Source organism: Parus major, chromosome 5 (genome assembly GCF_001522545.3).
Source record: "Parus major isolate Abel chromosome 5, Parus_major1.1, whole genome shotgun sequence".
Lineage (NCBI taxonomy): Eukaryota > Metazoa > Chordata > Aves > Passeriformes > Paridae > Parus > Parus major.
The window spans coordinates 17,218,448-17,230,515 of NC_031774.1; the positions used below are offsets into that span (position 1 = coordinate 17,218,448).

Genomic DNA, 12,068 nt, shown 5'->3' on the forward strand with positions numbered 1-12,068 from the left:
TGGAAGTAACATAAGGCAAAAAGCACTTTCTACCAAAGTTAAAAAAACTTAATAATCTTGGCATAAAGCAATTTGAATTAGTTTTCTTATAACTGGTCAGAAGTTTCTCACTTGGGATAGTGTTATACCTGTCCTTAACAGCTCTTTCACCATTTATGCAAGTGGACATCATCCAAGTAGCCCCTCTTCCTTCTATTCCGAACATCCTTTCAAATGATACAAGGGAAGATAATACCCTGTCTACAGTGGCCATCCAGGTTGCAAGAACAGCTAATTAATGCCTCGGTCTACTGTCTCAAAGTCAGGTGACTGAAGCAACTAAATTCAGCAGGTAACTGTTGCATAAGTCCAATATTTGAGTTCAAATTAGACATCATACTCCAGCCTTTACAGACAGAGCACTTTTTCATTAAGTGTTTGCACTTTGCTTTCATCAGACAGGCAGGAGCACAGCTTTATCTTTCTTTCAGGTCCTGCCCCCAAGCCCACCACCTCACCTAGCTGCCAGGAACTACCCTTTATACATATTAACTGATCCTGGGGCACATAAACAATTAACCCTGCTTACCTTAATCCTCTCTTTATATCCATCCTACTCTCCCTTCCTCTCATAACTCTAGTTCCTTTTGTAATTTCCTTCTTCCCTTGCATTTGATGTGGTTACGTAACCCTTGTCAGCCCTCATCTCCTCCACCTGGAGAGGCCAGCCCTGGCACACCTGAGCCTTGACTCTCTTACAGGCTCTTAACACCAGGGCAATCACAGAGCTTCCACCCCATGCTTCTGATGACACAGAAAGGTATTTCCACGTAGTCAACCCCAAAGGAAACATTGTATCTCTCCTTTTCCAGAACAGAGATTGTTCTGTAGAAGAACTCGTCACTGGACTGTGACTTTAGCAGAAGTCTGTGGCAAAACCAACCACTGAACCTTGTTTGCAGATACCTCCCAAACACTTGTAACCACAAGAACATCTTCATTCTGGAGCCAACGCTGCTCCCTCTTTTTCCAGCGTTTCACAAGCCTTAATGTTCCTAGCATGTCTGGAAAACAGAAACAATGCTGCGACAATTCTGGAGTTAGTTTCACTTGATTTCCCAACAGCAATCTCATCCTGAGTTGTTTACATCACTCTGCCTTGGCCCTCAAGGTTACTTATTTGAGGAGGTTAATGCTGCCCTGTTGAAACAGGTCGATGAAGAGAACCATGTGAACACTAATCTCTTGTGGAGTGCTGCCTGGGTACTGGCACAAGCAAGCTGACAAACAACTCTGCTTTTCTCAAAAATACATTAACCCCCAAAATAATCTCTTTCACCCCAGTAAGAAAGTGCTATACTTCTGCTATTGCGCACAATGCAGCAGTAAGCCAGATCAGCAAGATTTACAAGGCAGCTTTTACTGGGTGTCAAACTCCGACTGAAACTCTTCAAATCTACTCATGCCCCTACAAGTTGAGATGCCACGGAAACAACTTCATATACAATCTCTCATTGCTGTGTTTATTGTCTAGCCTAATGAATGGTGAGCTGTTAGTACCTACAAGATAATAACATTCAAGCAATCTCTGCTTTTTCAGGCAAGACCTTGTGGTTTTGCTGGCCATTGGGAATTCAAGGGACAATGAAAGGCAGCCTGTTATTCCAGAATGTTACCTTAGTATTGTTGTCTGCAGTCAGCCAGAAAGGTGCACCAGTCATGAAGCTTAAGCCACATGCTCTTAACATCGCTGGAAAGCCAGAGTTAAATGTCTTTTTCTTACCTGTGATGCTTGTGTATGTCAAGTCATTCCATGGCAGACTCTTGGCAGTTGCTTCATAGGAGCATCTCACAAGGCAGAAGAGCAGTCCTGCTCTCTTGGGACTGAATTTTTCTTCTAGGAAAGGTACGACAGCCATCTCTGTCTCTATGTAAGTCAAACCTACTGAGTTCAGCAGGCCTGCCTGCATGTAGCAGCTTGCCTTGGTACTAAGAGTGGAACCAGTTGAGAGTGACCCCAGGGAGCCATTGTTTATTGCTTTACAGTAGTGTCCCGGACATTATCCCTGCTTTCCAAGTAGTGGAGATGTCTCATCCCTCTCCCTGGCCCATGGTGTTTGTAAGGAATGATTTTCAGTGAGAGCTGATTTAAGATGGCATGGTATTCATATACCAGTGAGGAAAGCCTGCACATTTCAATGTCAAGCCTATGACTAAATCACTCTCCCCTGCTGTCAATTTGGTAATGATCAGTTACCAGTGTAATCTCCAGACTATCCCTCCCTTTCTCTTCAATACCCTTGAAGCCTATCTTTTACAAGGAATTCAGGAAAAATCTTCTCTAGCTAAAATTGATTCTGTAAGGGGGACGGACTAGGCCACAAATCCAAGAATTAGCAGGCACTAATCTTCTCTGAGAGAATCATGGAATACAATGCACCCACTTCACCAGTACCCTCCCTTGCCTTTGGAAATCATTGTTAAGTCTGAAGGGCCATCACTGAGACTTGAAAATTCAGAACAGTGACTCCAAAGCAGAAGCAGGGATCCCATCTCCTTCACAGCTGAAGCTCATTGAAATCAGAAAACCAGAGTGGTGAACTCCATGCAGAGCACCAAACAAGGGTACAACAGACTTCCAGACACATCACTTCCCACGTACAAAGCCATCAGGTGGCAAGTTTCATAAACAGGTAAGGAAGGGGGAATTAAGCTTAATAGGTTTGATTTTGTATTCAGAAGAAATGTTCACTATGCAGCGGTTTTGGAAAATTCTGCAAAATACGTGTGAGATCTTGGAGAAGAGCCGAACCATGCCCTGACCTTCTCAAGAAAAACCTATGAGGTGGTTATGTTACACTGGCTCCTTGTGGCACTGTGATGAGAGCTCTATTTTCAGTGCTTTCCCTGAGAGCTGCCCCAGAAGTTTCTTCTCAGAACACTTTACCAAATTAGCTTGCTTTCTTCTCAGAGGAGGTTGACAGTTTTCATGAAAATTATGCACTTTCACAAAGGAATTTAAAGGTTGTAAGAGGACACTCACCACAGATCGGGTGCATAATTCAAGGTTAAAAGGTCAAATGGAGAAGATAAATAAAAACACAGTGAAAAAAAGTGTTAAGTCTAGGTTTAGTTGTATTCCTCCCCTCATCACAGTAGCAAGCAGCTGGCACCACAGGTTTGTTTCATTCCATGAGCCTGGGCACAGCAAACTCATCAAATAGCTTAGTGCCATTCAAACAAATTCCTTTGCACGTGGAAAAACCCTGAATGGTGTGCCAGGGCCATCCCTTCCTGTGTAAACACCGACAGTGCTCTCAAAGCAGCAAAGCAAGGCACTACTGGGGAGGGAGGGAGGCACCTCTCCAGAAAACCACATCCAAGAACCATTTTTTTTTTTTTTCCAGTGACCTGAAATGGAGAAACCACTAAGGAACACAGTCCCCTCTCCGATCCCAGTGCTGAACCACTCCCATGTCTGACAAAGAACTGCCATGAACATGAGTGGTTTCATTACTCCCAGATCACCAGGCTGGCACCTAAGAGAAAGTAGATGAAAGGTATTTGCACTGTTACCTCCTGTACATTTTTTTTGCAGCAGGGCCAGAAGGGCAAGGGTTAGTTGCTTATATCATGGCCATTCTGAGGCTCTAACTTCCAACTCCTTTCTTGCTTGGCTGTGAAGTATTTCATGTCTTCTCTCAGTATGCCAGAGAGAGAGAGTAGTTTTTCCTACTTGGATTTCACCCATCTCTACTCTCAGAAGTATTTGCCATGCTTTGTCCAATGACTCATATGACCACAGCTGTATCAGCAATTGTTATTTTTCTCCAAAAACAACTACACTAGGAAAGTTCCTCAGTATACACACTGTAGGGATCTTTTTGACTCTTATCTGTACAGACTTATCATGGGAAGATCATCACACATGCAATTTGTACTCTGCCTACCTACAATGACAAATACAGACTTCCACAAGAAGCCAGGGTAAGTTGCCTGCCAAATCAATCTTCTATCAGTACACACTTCATACATAAAGCAAAATTTACTTTCCTCTCAAGCTGATACGATCTTCTTGGCATGACAGATGTTTCAGTTCTCCAGAAATACCATTTTCATGTTTCTTTGCTCAGATCAAGGTAGGATTTATGTCCTGATAGCTCAGAACAGCCATTCAGCATGAAGGGCACCTCTGCATTGATCTGTGTCCCATGACAGCAGGATGGTTAGGTTGTTTTGTTTTGGTTAAGCATATGGATGTAATAGGAAATCCTAGCCATCCGTTTTATTGGTGCTGTGTCTAGATCTTGGAAATCTGACAGTAATTAAAATCGGTGCTTTTAAGTATTTTAAAACCAAATTAGTATAATTAACTCTGAAATTATATTTCTGGACTAATTCAGGCCTGCTGTTCATTCAATTTCACATTCTAGAATTGAATAAACAGATCCTGGAAAACAAAGTCCTTTTATTGCTCAATAGATGAGACACTTCACTGAGTAGCCAAGAGCAAAATAATATGGAGAAGGCTAGACTCAGGAAGATTCCATTTCTACACACTGTTTTAAGAAACAGTAGAGTCAAAACAAACATCCAGGTTCACATAAACTTTGCCATTTCCTCAGTACTCTCAGAGTCCTACAGTCAGAAAACTCACCTATTGGAGACAGAGATAAAAATCAAAGCTGTGTCAGAGCTATTTTAAGAACAGCTGAATCCAAGAGCACATGTATGATAATAATAAACACAAAAACATTTAAAACAAAGACTTTTAATAACTTCTCTATAACAAATAATTAATCAAAGAGGCCAAATCCCATATCATCATCAGATTCTTCTGATTCCTCCTTCTTCTCTTCTTTCTTCTCCTCAGCTGAAGGAAAAAAAGACCAAGTGAATGGTCAGTATTAACACTGCACCACAGATAAGTGGTGTAACAAGTAGTAAGATAATTGTAATGATAAGATGATATTATCATTATATATATATATAAAATATATATCATTATTGTATCTTGTATCACAAGATACAAATTTTGGTGTTCCCAGCTCCTCTGCCTACTTGTATTAGAGACTCCAGAGCAACCAAATACACTGAATGGGTACAGACACTACTGTTGGAGAGATGTGCTTTACACCACCAAGTCTCTCTGATTCTTGCTTCTAAGCAAGAACAATCCTAATGCAGATAAAAACCAAATACTTGACTGTCCAAAGGAAAAGTAACTGTTCAGTTGACATTTCCATCACATACTGAACTGCCAAAGTGGAGAAGCCCTGAAATGTGGACTCAGTTGTCAAGCTTTTACCAGAAACAGCAGGAGTTGCCCTGTAGCCACTCCTCTCGGCTCACACTCACCAGCTGCAGGGGCAGCAGTTGCAGCAGGAGCAGCAGAGCCCCCTCCAGCAGAGACTGCCACCGCTCCCCCAGCTGGCATGCTGGCAAGTTTTCCATTACCTGAATGGGATACAAGAAAAGGTATTTATTTACATGCTCATCCCAAGCACAGAAGTCAGAGGAAATGGAATAGTGCAGAAAAAACAGATCCTGTCTCATGGATTGAACCTGTCACTATCTGCTAAAAGGAACAAGAGGCTGTATCCATGATAAATATAAACTGTTCTGTGAAAAACACTCAGGAGAGTTTTAAGATTCACAAAGGCTTGTCCCAAGAACACTGACAGCATATTATTAGTAAGTTTTCTTCTGTACACGAAGTCCCTGTCTTTTTTCCAAAAGCTGTCAAAAATAGCAGCAAACACATCCAATTTTGCACACCCACTGTTTTCTGAATACAGCACAGTAGCCTAGAAAGTGATAATGTACCTCAAAAATAACATACTGGCAGCACTGGCTTCCTGCACGCTTTTTTTTTTTCCCCCCCTCTAAGGGTAAAGAGAATTCTGAGGGCATAACTGGATCACACTTACAGGAGAGAAAGGGAAACATTGATTTATTTATGGCAAAGAGTACAGTATTTTAAACAAATTCCTCAGCACCCTATGAACCCTATTGCATCTCCTTTGAGACTTCTGATTTCTGCTTGTATTTGGAAAGCCAGCTAGTTCTCTGGCCTCTTGTCTTTGACATACCAAGGTTCCCTTGGCATTCAAAGGTCACATACAAACACTGTTTGCCTGTATTCCAGTTTCTGGGAATCAGTTTCTAAATAGTTCCGTCACTTCAAGATCTAATTAAACTAGCAAAGTAAACAAACATGTTTCATATGGATGTATGTTCTAAGGAACAATTTATTTAAAGTATTACAGAAAGAGACAGTGTAAGTGTGTTGTAACCACATGTATAATAGCTCTCTTAGGTCTTTCAAACCACATGGATGGAAATGTCAAATGCCTGCTTCTGACAGCAAGGCCAAGCAAAGTCTTGGCAACCTTTAAGCAAAAATATGCCTGCAAATTCCCTTGTGCCTATACACTTGCAAAAAAATAAAAATTAATCAGAAACCTTTGCACTACCTCAGATCTGCTTCACTTCAGCCCTATGACCCAGTCAATTCACATGGAAAGTTCCAGCTTCAGTAGGAGCACAAGTTTCTACAGAAATCAGCCCTCAGAGCTCTGTCTCAGGGAAAGGGAATGCTGGACTCTTGAGAGCTCTACAAGAGATGTGCACCGGAGAGGCTTGTGCTCACCGCAGAGGGTGGAGCTGCACCCCAATGCCAACTGCCTGCTCTTCATGCTTTGTATCACTGGTGCACACAAGTGGGTAAAACACAAAAGAAGCTCCTAGAGAACCTGAAGGACAGCTCAGTCTCTTATCAACATGTCCAGAAAACTACATCATGAGCAGACTACCAGTAAGCTCACACATGCTTGAGTTCTCCAGTTTAATGTGGTCCACAAGCGAAACCCAGCAGGTACTGGCACCGACCTGCAGGGAATTAGAATGGACCTGATTTAACTCAATTCAGCTGTGAGGCACGGTGCTGAACAAGGAGTCAGTGACTTGATACCAATTCTATACTCTCAGGTCTAGGCTATCAAAGTAACAGAGGTAATTATCTGGGTCACCTGGAGACTCTACTTACCCTGGGCAATTACATCTTCAATGTTTTTTCCATTCAGCTCACTAATAACCTGTAAGTAAAATGCAGAATGTTGAGCTTCCAAACAGCATGAGGATAAACTACATTTAAATGAGTACTGATGAATCATCATATGCAGCGCCTCCATCCTGCTGCTTATCTAGCCCCAAAATTCTCACTTCTCAGTGCCAGAAACGGAACACTGACATGAAAATCTTATCTAAGTCTTGAACACTTTAAGCATTTTAATGAAATCTGTTACAGAATTCATAATTAATCCAACAACCTTGGAAAAAAGAGGATACAGAGATGTTGTGGAACCAATCAGGAAGCCCCACCACAGTGTAAGTCACTGAGGGACTGTTTACATTTCTTGCTTAATGCCTCCTGGGAGGCTCTGAGGCATGGGTTCTGAACCCAAAACCACAAGATCCCATTCCTAGCCCTAACAAATGTTATAAGCCAAACCACTGTATCCTTGCCCTGGAACACAGAGTTCCAACTTTAATTTTACTACCATTGTTGAATAACCAGGGATAACAAAAGCAAAGCACAAACCCCAAAACTGCTATAGCAAGCACTTAAAAATAATGCTCCAGAACTTACTGGTGAGTCCCAGCTATCAGGAGTCAGTGGCCAAAGCCAAAGGACTTTAGCCAAGAGCTTGTTAACAGGGACCTTCTGCATACACACAGCGTGGGATGTGTGAAACTATGTGCCTGCATGACTGCTCCATCAGGAGAAAGGCACTTTTAGGACTACACTTTACACAGGCTTAAGATTTAAGATACAGACAATGCAAAAATTAATTATGACCAAAGCATATTCTGAAACAGCTTTCCAAATATTGGAGGATCAGAGAAAGTAATTAATTCATTAAGGTATTAAACCTAAAGGAGCCAAAGACAAAAGACTTGGAACTTAAACAGGAGCACCACAAGTTCAAAACAAATCAATCCCAAACCACTGTAAGGATGTTGTCAGCTCAGCCAACCAACTGTCTGGTTGGGCCTATGGTAAAACACTGGGTAAGTATTTTCTTTTTACCTTTATCTCTCTGGAAACACTTCACATACCAGTATGGGATATGTGAAACCAGTATTTTATCGGTTCTTGGATTTTTTTCCCCATGTCAGATTATTTTTAGGTCCACAATGCTGAAGACCTATTATATCACAAGCAACATTCTAATTAATATACTCTTTAAAAGTCTGTTTTTCAGCATAATCACTTTGGTGTTAATTTCAAAAATCTTCCTATATATTATCATCAAATACCTTTAATCTCCCTGTTAGAAATTGCCTACGTTTCTTGGTGAGGAAACAAATGCTCCTTTGCAGCACACTAAGGAAGAACATATTAGTGAGTACCAGGCCTTCAAGTGTTAGCTCTGAATTGATACTGACTGAAAATAAGAAGTGAACCTTCAGTGCAGACTATACAGGATGTCGTAACACAACATTTTCAATGCAACCTTATATGCAGCCACCATCTCAATGAGGATGATTACACTGAACTACAAATACCTTTGGAGAGGACAGGTATTGAATAAGAAAGCCGGACTTCTAACAAAAGTTGTAAAATCTTGTGATTGGCTCAACAGTATTTAAAAATCACACTGGTAAGGATCAACGAATGGCTGAACAAAAGCAGATGAATAAGGAGGCAAAGGGAACAGCGAAGCCAAGGAAACGGCTCCAATGTCTGGCGCTGGCTGGGACACCTGGAATTAAGAGGCAACGCCACCTTGTTCATGCGTTCATCGTCCGTCTCGATGCCGACGCTATCGAGGATCTTTTTCAAGTCCTTGGACGTGGGGGACTCATTGCCCCCGAGCACCGCGAGCAGATAAGCTGCGACGTAACGCATCCTGCAAGACACGAGAGTAGAGTTTCAGCAGGGCCCAGTTACGTATGCTCCGAGGGAGCTCATCCCTTCTCCCTCCGAGCCACAATCCTTTGGCTCCGCTTGGGGATTGGAAAAGAGCCCGCGGCCCGCGCCCTCACCGTACACCTCTCCCGAAACAAGGCGACAACGCGGCATTGCCGCCCTGACGTTTGCCTCAGCCCGTCCCGTCCCTCCGCCAGACCAGGCCCAAGGGCAGGCCTGGAGAGCACATGGCCACCATTCTCCCCTTCTACCCCCCGCCCCGAGTGATCTCGCCCGAGCCCCGCGAGCGGCGGCGGACTGGCGCGGGTGTGCCGGGCGCCACCACTGCCGCGGAGCGGGGGCGGACCGCGCGCGTACTTGGGCGGCGGCGGCGGCGGCGGGCGCTGGGACGTGCGTTCGTGAGAGCAGCGCGGCGGCGAAAGGAAGGGGCGGGGCCTCGGCAACGCCTTCTTCCCGCCACCCCTCAACAACGAGCGCTGCCATTGGGCCGGAGCGGCGAGCAGCGCGCAGGCCAATGGGGGACCGCGGGTGCGGCGCTGTCGGTGGAGCATGCGCAGAACGTGGATTGCCCGTCCTGGACGTGATGTGTGGCATTGTCGTTTGTGTTGGGATGGTCGTGATTCTCCAAAATCACAGTCACAGAGTGAATGAGATCCGAAAACACCTCTGAGATCGAGTCCAGCCTGTGACCGAATACCGCTCTGTCGACTAGAGCATGGCACTGAGTGCCACATTCAGTCTTTCCTTAGACACCTCCAGGAACGGTGACTGCACCACCAGCCCAGGCAGCCTCTTCCAATGCCTGACCACTCTTTCTGTGGAGAAATTACTCCTGATGTTCAACCTACACCTCCCCTGACAAAGCTTAATACTGTTCTCCAGCTTTGGAATCCTTCCCTGGCCTGGCCTGGTAGGGTCAGCACAATCCCCTCCATTTGTCCCATGAGTTGGGTTCTGCCACCAGGTGCACATGAGGCAGATCCACACACGAAAGTCCCCATATTTGTTTATTTTGTATCAGCGCAGAGATGGACAATGGGCGATTAATCCAGAAAGCCAGCACCTGTGTCTCTGCTTTTCTTCATGGAAAGGGTGGTGAGGCATTGGAACAAGCTCTCCAGAGAGGTGGTGGAATCACTGTCCCTGGAGGTGTTCTGGGAAGAACTGGACATATCAGTTAGCTTTGGTCTGGTTATCACAGTGGTGTTTGGTCAGTGGTGGAACTTGGTGATCTTGGAGTGGCCATCAGGATTAGGGAAGTGATCGTCCCTCTGTACTTGGCACAAGTGAGGCCACACCTCAAGCCCTGTGTCCAGTCCTGAGCCCCTCACTTAAATACAGATATTGAGGTGCTGGAATGTGTCCAGAGAAGGACAATGGATATGCTGAAGGGTTTGGAGCACAGGTCTTGTGATGAGTAGCTGAAGGAGCTGGGGTTGTTTAGCCTGGAAAAAAGGAGGCTCAGATGTGACCTTATCCCTCTCTACAACCACCTGAAAGGAGGTTGTAGAAAGGCAGGGGCTGGCCTCTTCTCTCAGGCAATTAGCAATGGGACAAGAGGACAGGGAAGGTGCAGCTTGTACATTCAGAAGAATTTTTTCACAGAAGGTGTGATTAGACATTAGAATGGACTGCCCAGGGTAATGGTGGAGTCACTCTCTCCAGAGGTGAGAGTTTAAGGAAAGGACATGGTACTTAGTGGCATAGTCTAGTTGATATGGTGGTGTTTGGTCATGGGTTGGACTGAATGACCTTGGAGATCTTTTCCAATCTGAATGGCTTCGTGGTTCTGTGAAATACTTCAACTCCATGTGTGGATTGACTTCTTGCACACTGGGTGACAGAACCCACTTGTGGGACAGCACACTTAGGCAAGGCTCTCTGGAAGAGGGACAGGGCTGTTCTCCTGTGCTGGGAGGTGGTGATCCTATGGCAAAGTCTCACCATGGGATTATGGGAGTCACCACCTGTGCTTATGCACTTGATTTCCTGCATTAGGGAAATTAATAGAAGTAAAAAGTTAACACTTTGAAACGCATTGGACCCAAACAAACGAGGAGTGTTGGTTCAGCAGCAGGGCTGTGTGTGAGCTGTGGCTATCCCTGCCTTGCCATCCAGAGTGTGATGGGACTTCTGTGGTAGCTCAGGTGAGAAAACAACCATGCTCACAGTGTTATAACTGAGCCAGAGCTTGGAGCAGTAGTCAGTGGTTACTGTCTACTCCCTGTAGGTGTTTACCAAACACCTTTCAATCCCCCTCTTTTGTGCAACTGCAAAAATGCTTTTATAGAGAATGACTATTCCTTTATTTGAAAAAATTTCCCGTAGGACCATGTGCAGCTTACACCAGAAGACTCCCAGAATCAATTAGGTTGGGAAAGAATTCTGAGATCATCAAGTCCAACCTATGAGCAAACACCACCCTGTCAACTAGACCATGGCACTAAGTGCCACATCCAGTCTTTCCTTAAGCACTTCCAGAGACCGTGACTCCACCATTTCCCTGTGCAGGCCATGCCTGACCACCCTTTCTGTGAAGAAATTCTTTCAGCCTGAATCTGGACATCAGCTGGAGAGCATGTTCTGTTGTCCCAGAGGCTGACCCCCACCTGGCTACAACCTCCTTTCAGGGCAGCTCCTGTCCTGCACCCTCTTGGGCTCATAGCCCCAGCTCCATTTCTATCCCCGGATTTGTATGGAATGAGCATAACACCCGCAGCTGCCCGTGCCTCCCGCTCCCTTGCAGCCCTGGGGAGCCGCACCCCGACCGGCTGCGGTGCCGGGGCAGTGGCCGCGTCGGGAAATTCTACTTTCGTGTCCTTGCTGTGGCAGCAGGACGCCGGAACACGGCTCCCCATAGCATCCAGCCCCCGTCCCACTGCCTCTGGCACCTCCCCCGTCCCGTCCCGCCCCGGATCGCGGCGCAGCTCCCGAGAACTTTTCAGGAAGTGGCCTTCAGAGCTCTACCCTGCCCAGCCCCGGCCTCTGAGTGCCCGGGGCCGGTGCGGAGGGGTGAGACAAGCGGGGCCGTGCTCGGCCGGGCACGGGCCGCGGCTGCAGCAGCTGCTGCCGGGGCCCGGACAGTGGGCGTGGGGTGACGGGGCCAGGGACACAGGGTAGTGCGGACAGCCCGGCCCGGCTGTGTGTGTCCATG

General features: G+C 45.6%; 2 protein-coding genes and 1 non-coding gene across 5 annotated transcripts in view; 1 reads left to right on the forward strand and 2 right to left on the reverse strand.

Annotated features, from left to right (window-relative positions):
- Window positions 1-4,734: 4,734 nt before the first annotated feature.
- On the reverse strand, window positions 4,735-9,383 carry RPLP2 (ribosomal protein lateral stalk subunit P2). 3 transcript variants are annotated; one of them, XM_015632282.2, is made up of 5 exons: window positions 9,272-9,383; window positions 8,771-8,894; window positions 7,028-7,076; window positions 5,338-5,436; window positions 4,735-4,852 (listed from the first exon to the last, which is right to left on the reverse strand). In XM_015632282.2, exons 2-5 carry the CDS (start codon window positions 8,891-8,893, stop codon window positions 4,776-4,778), a joined length of 348 nt encoding a protein of 115 aa, XP_015487768.1. In that variant the 5' UTR covers window position 8,894; window positions 9,272-9,383; the 3' UTR covers window positions 4,735-4,775. The 3 variants fall into 3 exon arrangements, with proteins under 3 accessions (XP_015487768.1, XP_033371071.1, XP_033371072.1); XM_033515180.1 differs by having other exon boundaries at window positions 5,288-5,436; XM_033515181.1 differs by lacking the exon at window positions 9,272-9,383 and adding an exon at window positions 9,031-9,166 and having other exon boundaries at window positions 5,288-5,436.
- LOC117244615 lies at window positions 6,761-6,893 on the reverse strand. The gene has a single exon (XR_004498058.1). It is a non-coding gene; the product is annotated as a small nucleolar RNA SNORA52 (small nucleolar RNA).
- Window positions 9,384-11,411: 2,028 nt separating the features above from the next.
- PIDD1 (p53-induced death domain protein 1) overlaps window positions 11,412-12,068 on the forward strand; it is a 17,022-nt gene continuing 16,365 nt past the window's right edge. Inside the window, exon 1 of the mRNA XM_015632302.3 lies at window positions 11,412-11,926. The gene's annotated coding sequence lies outside the window, so the exon portion shown is untranslated. The remainder of the gene's footprint in view (window positions 11,927-12,068) is intronic.

Coding starts and splice junctions, on each gene's coding strand:
- RPLP2 (XM_033515180.1), bottom strand. CDS start 8,893: ATGCGTTACGTCGCAGCTTATCTGCTCGCGGTGCTCGGGGGCAATGAG. Junction 5,437..7,027: donor TGAAGATGTAATTGCCCAGG/GTAAGTAGAGTC, acceptor TATCCCATTCAG/GTAATGGAAAACTTGCCAGC. Junction 4,853..5,287: donor GGCAACTCCTGCTGTTTCTG/GTAAAAGCTTGA, acceptor TTTTTCCTTCAG/CTGAGGAGAAGAAAGAAGAG.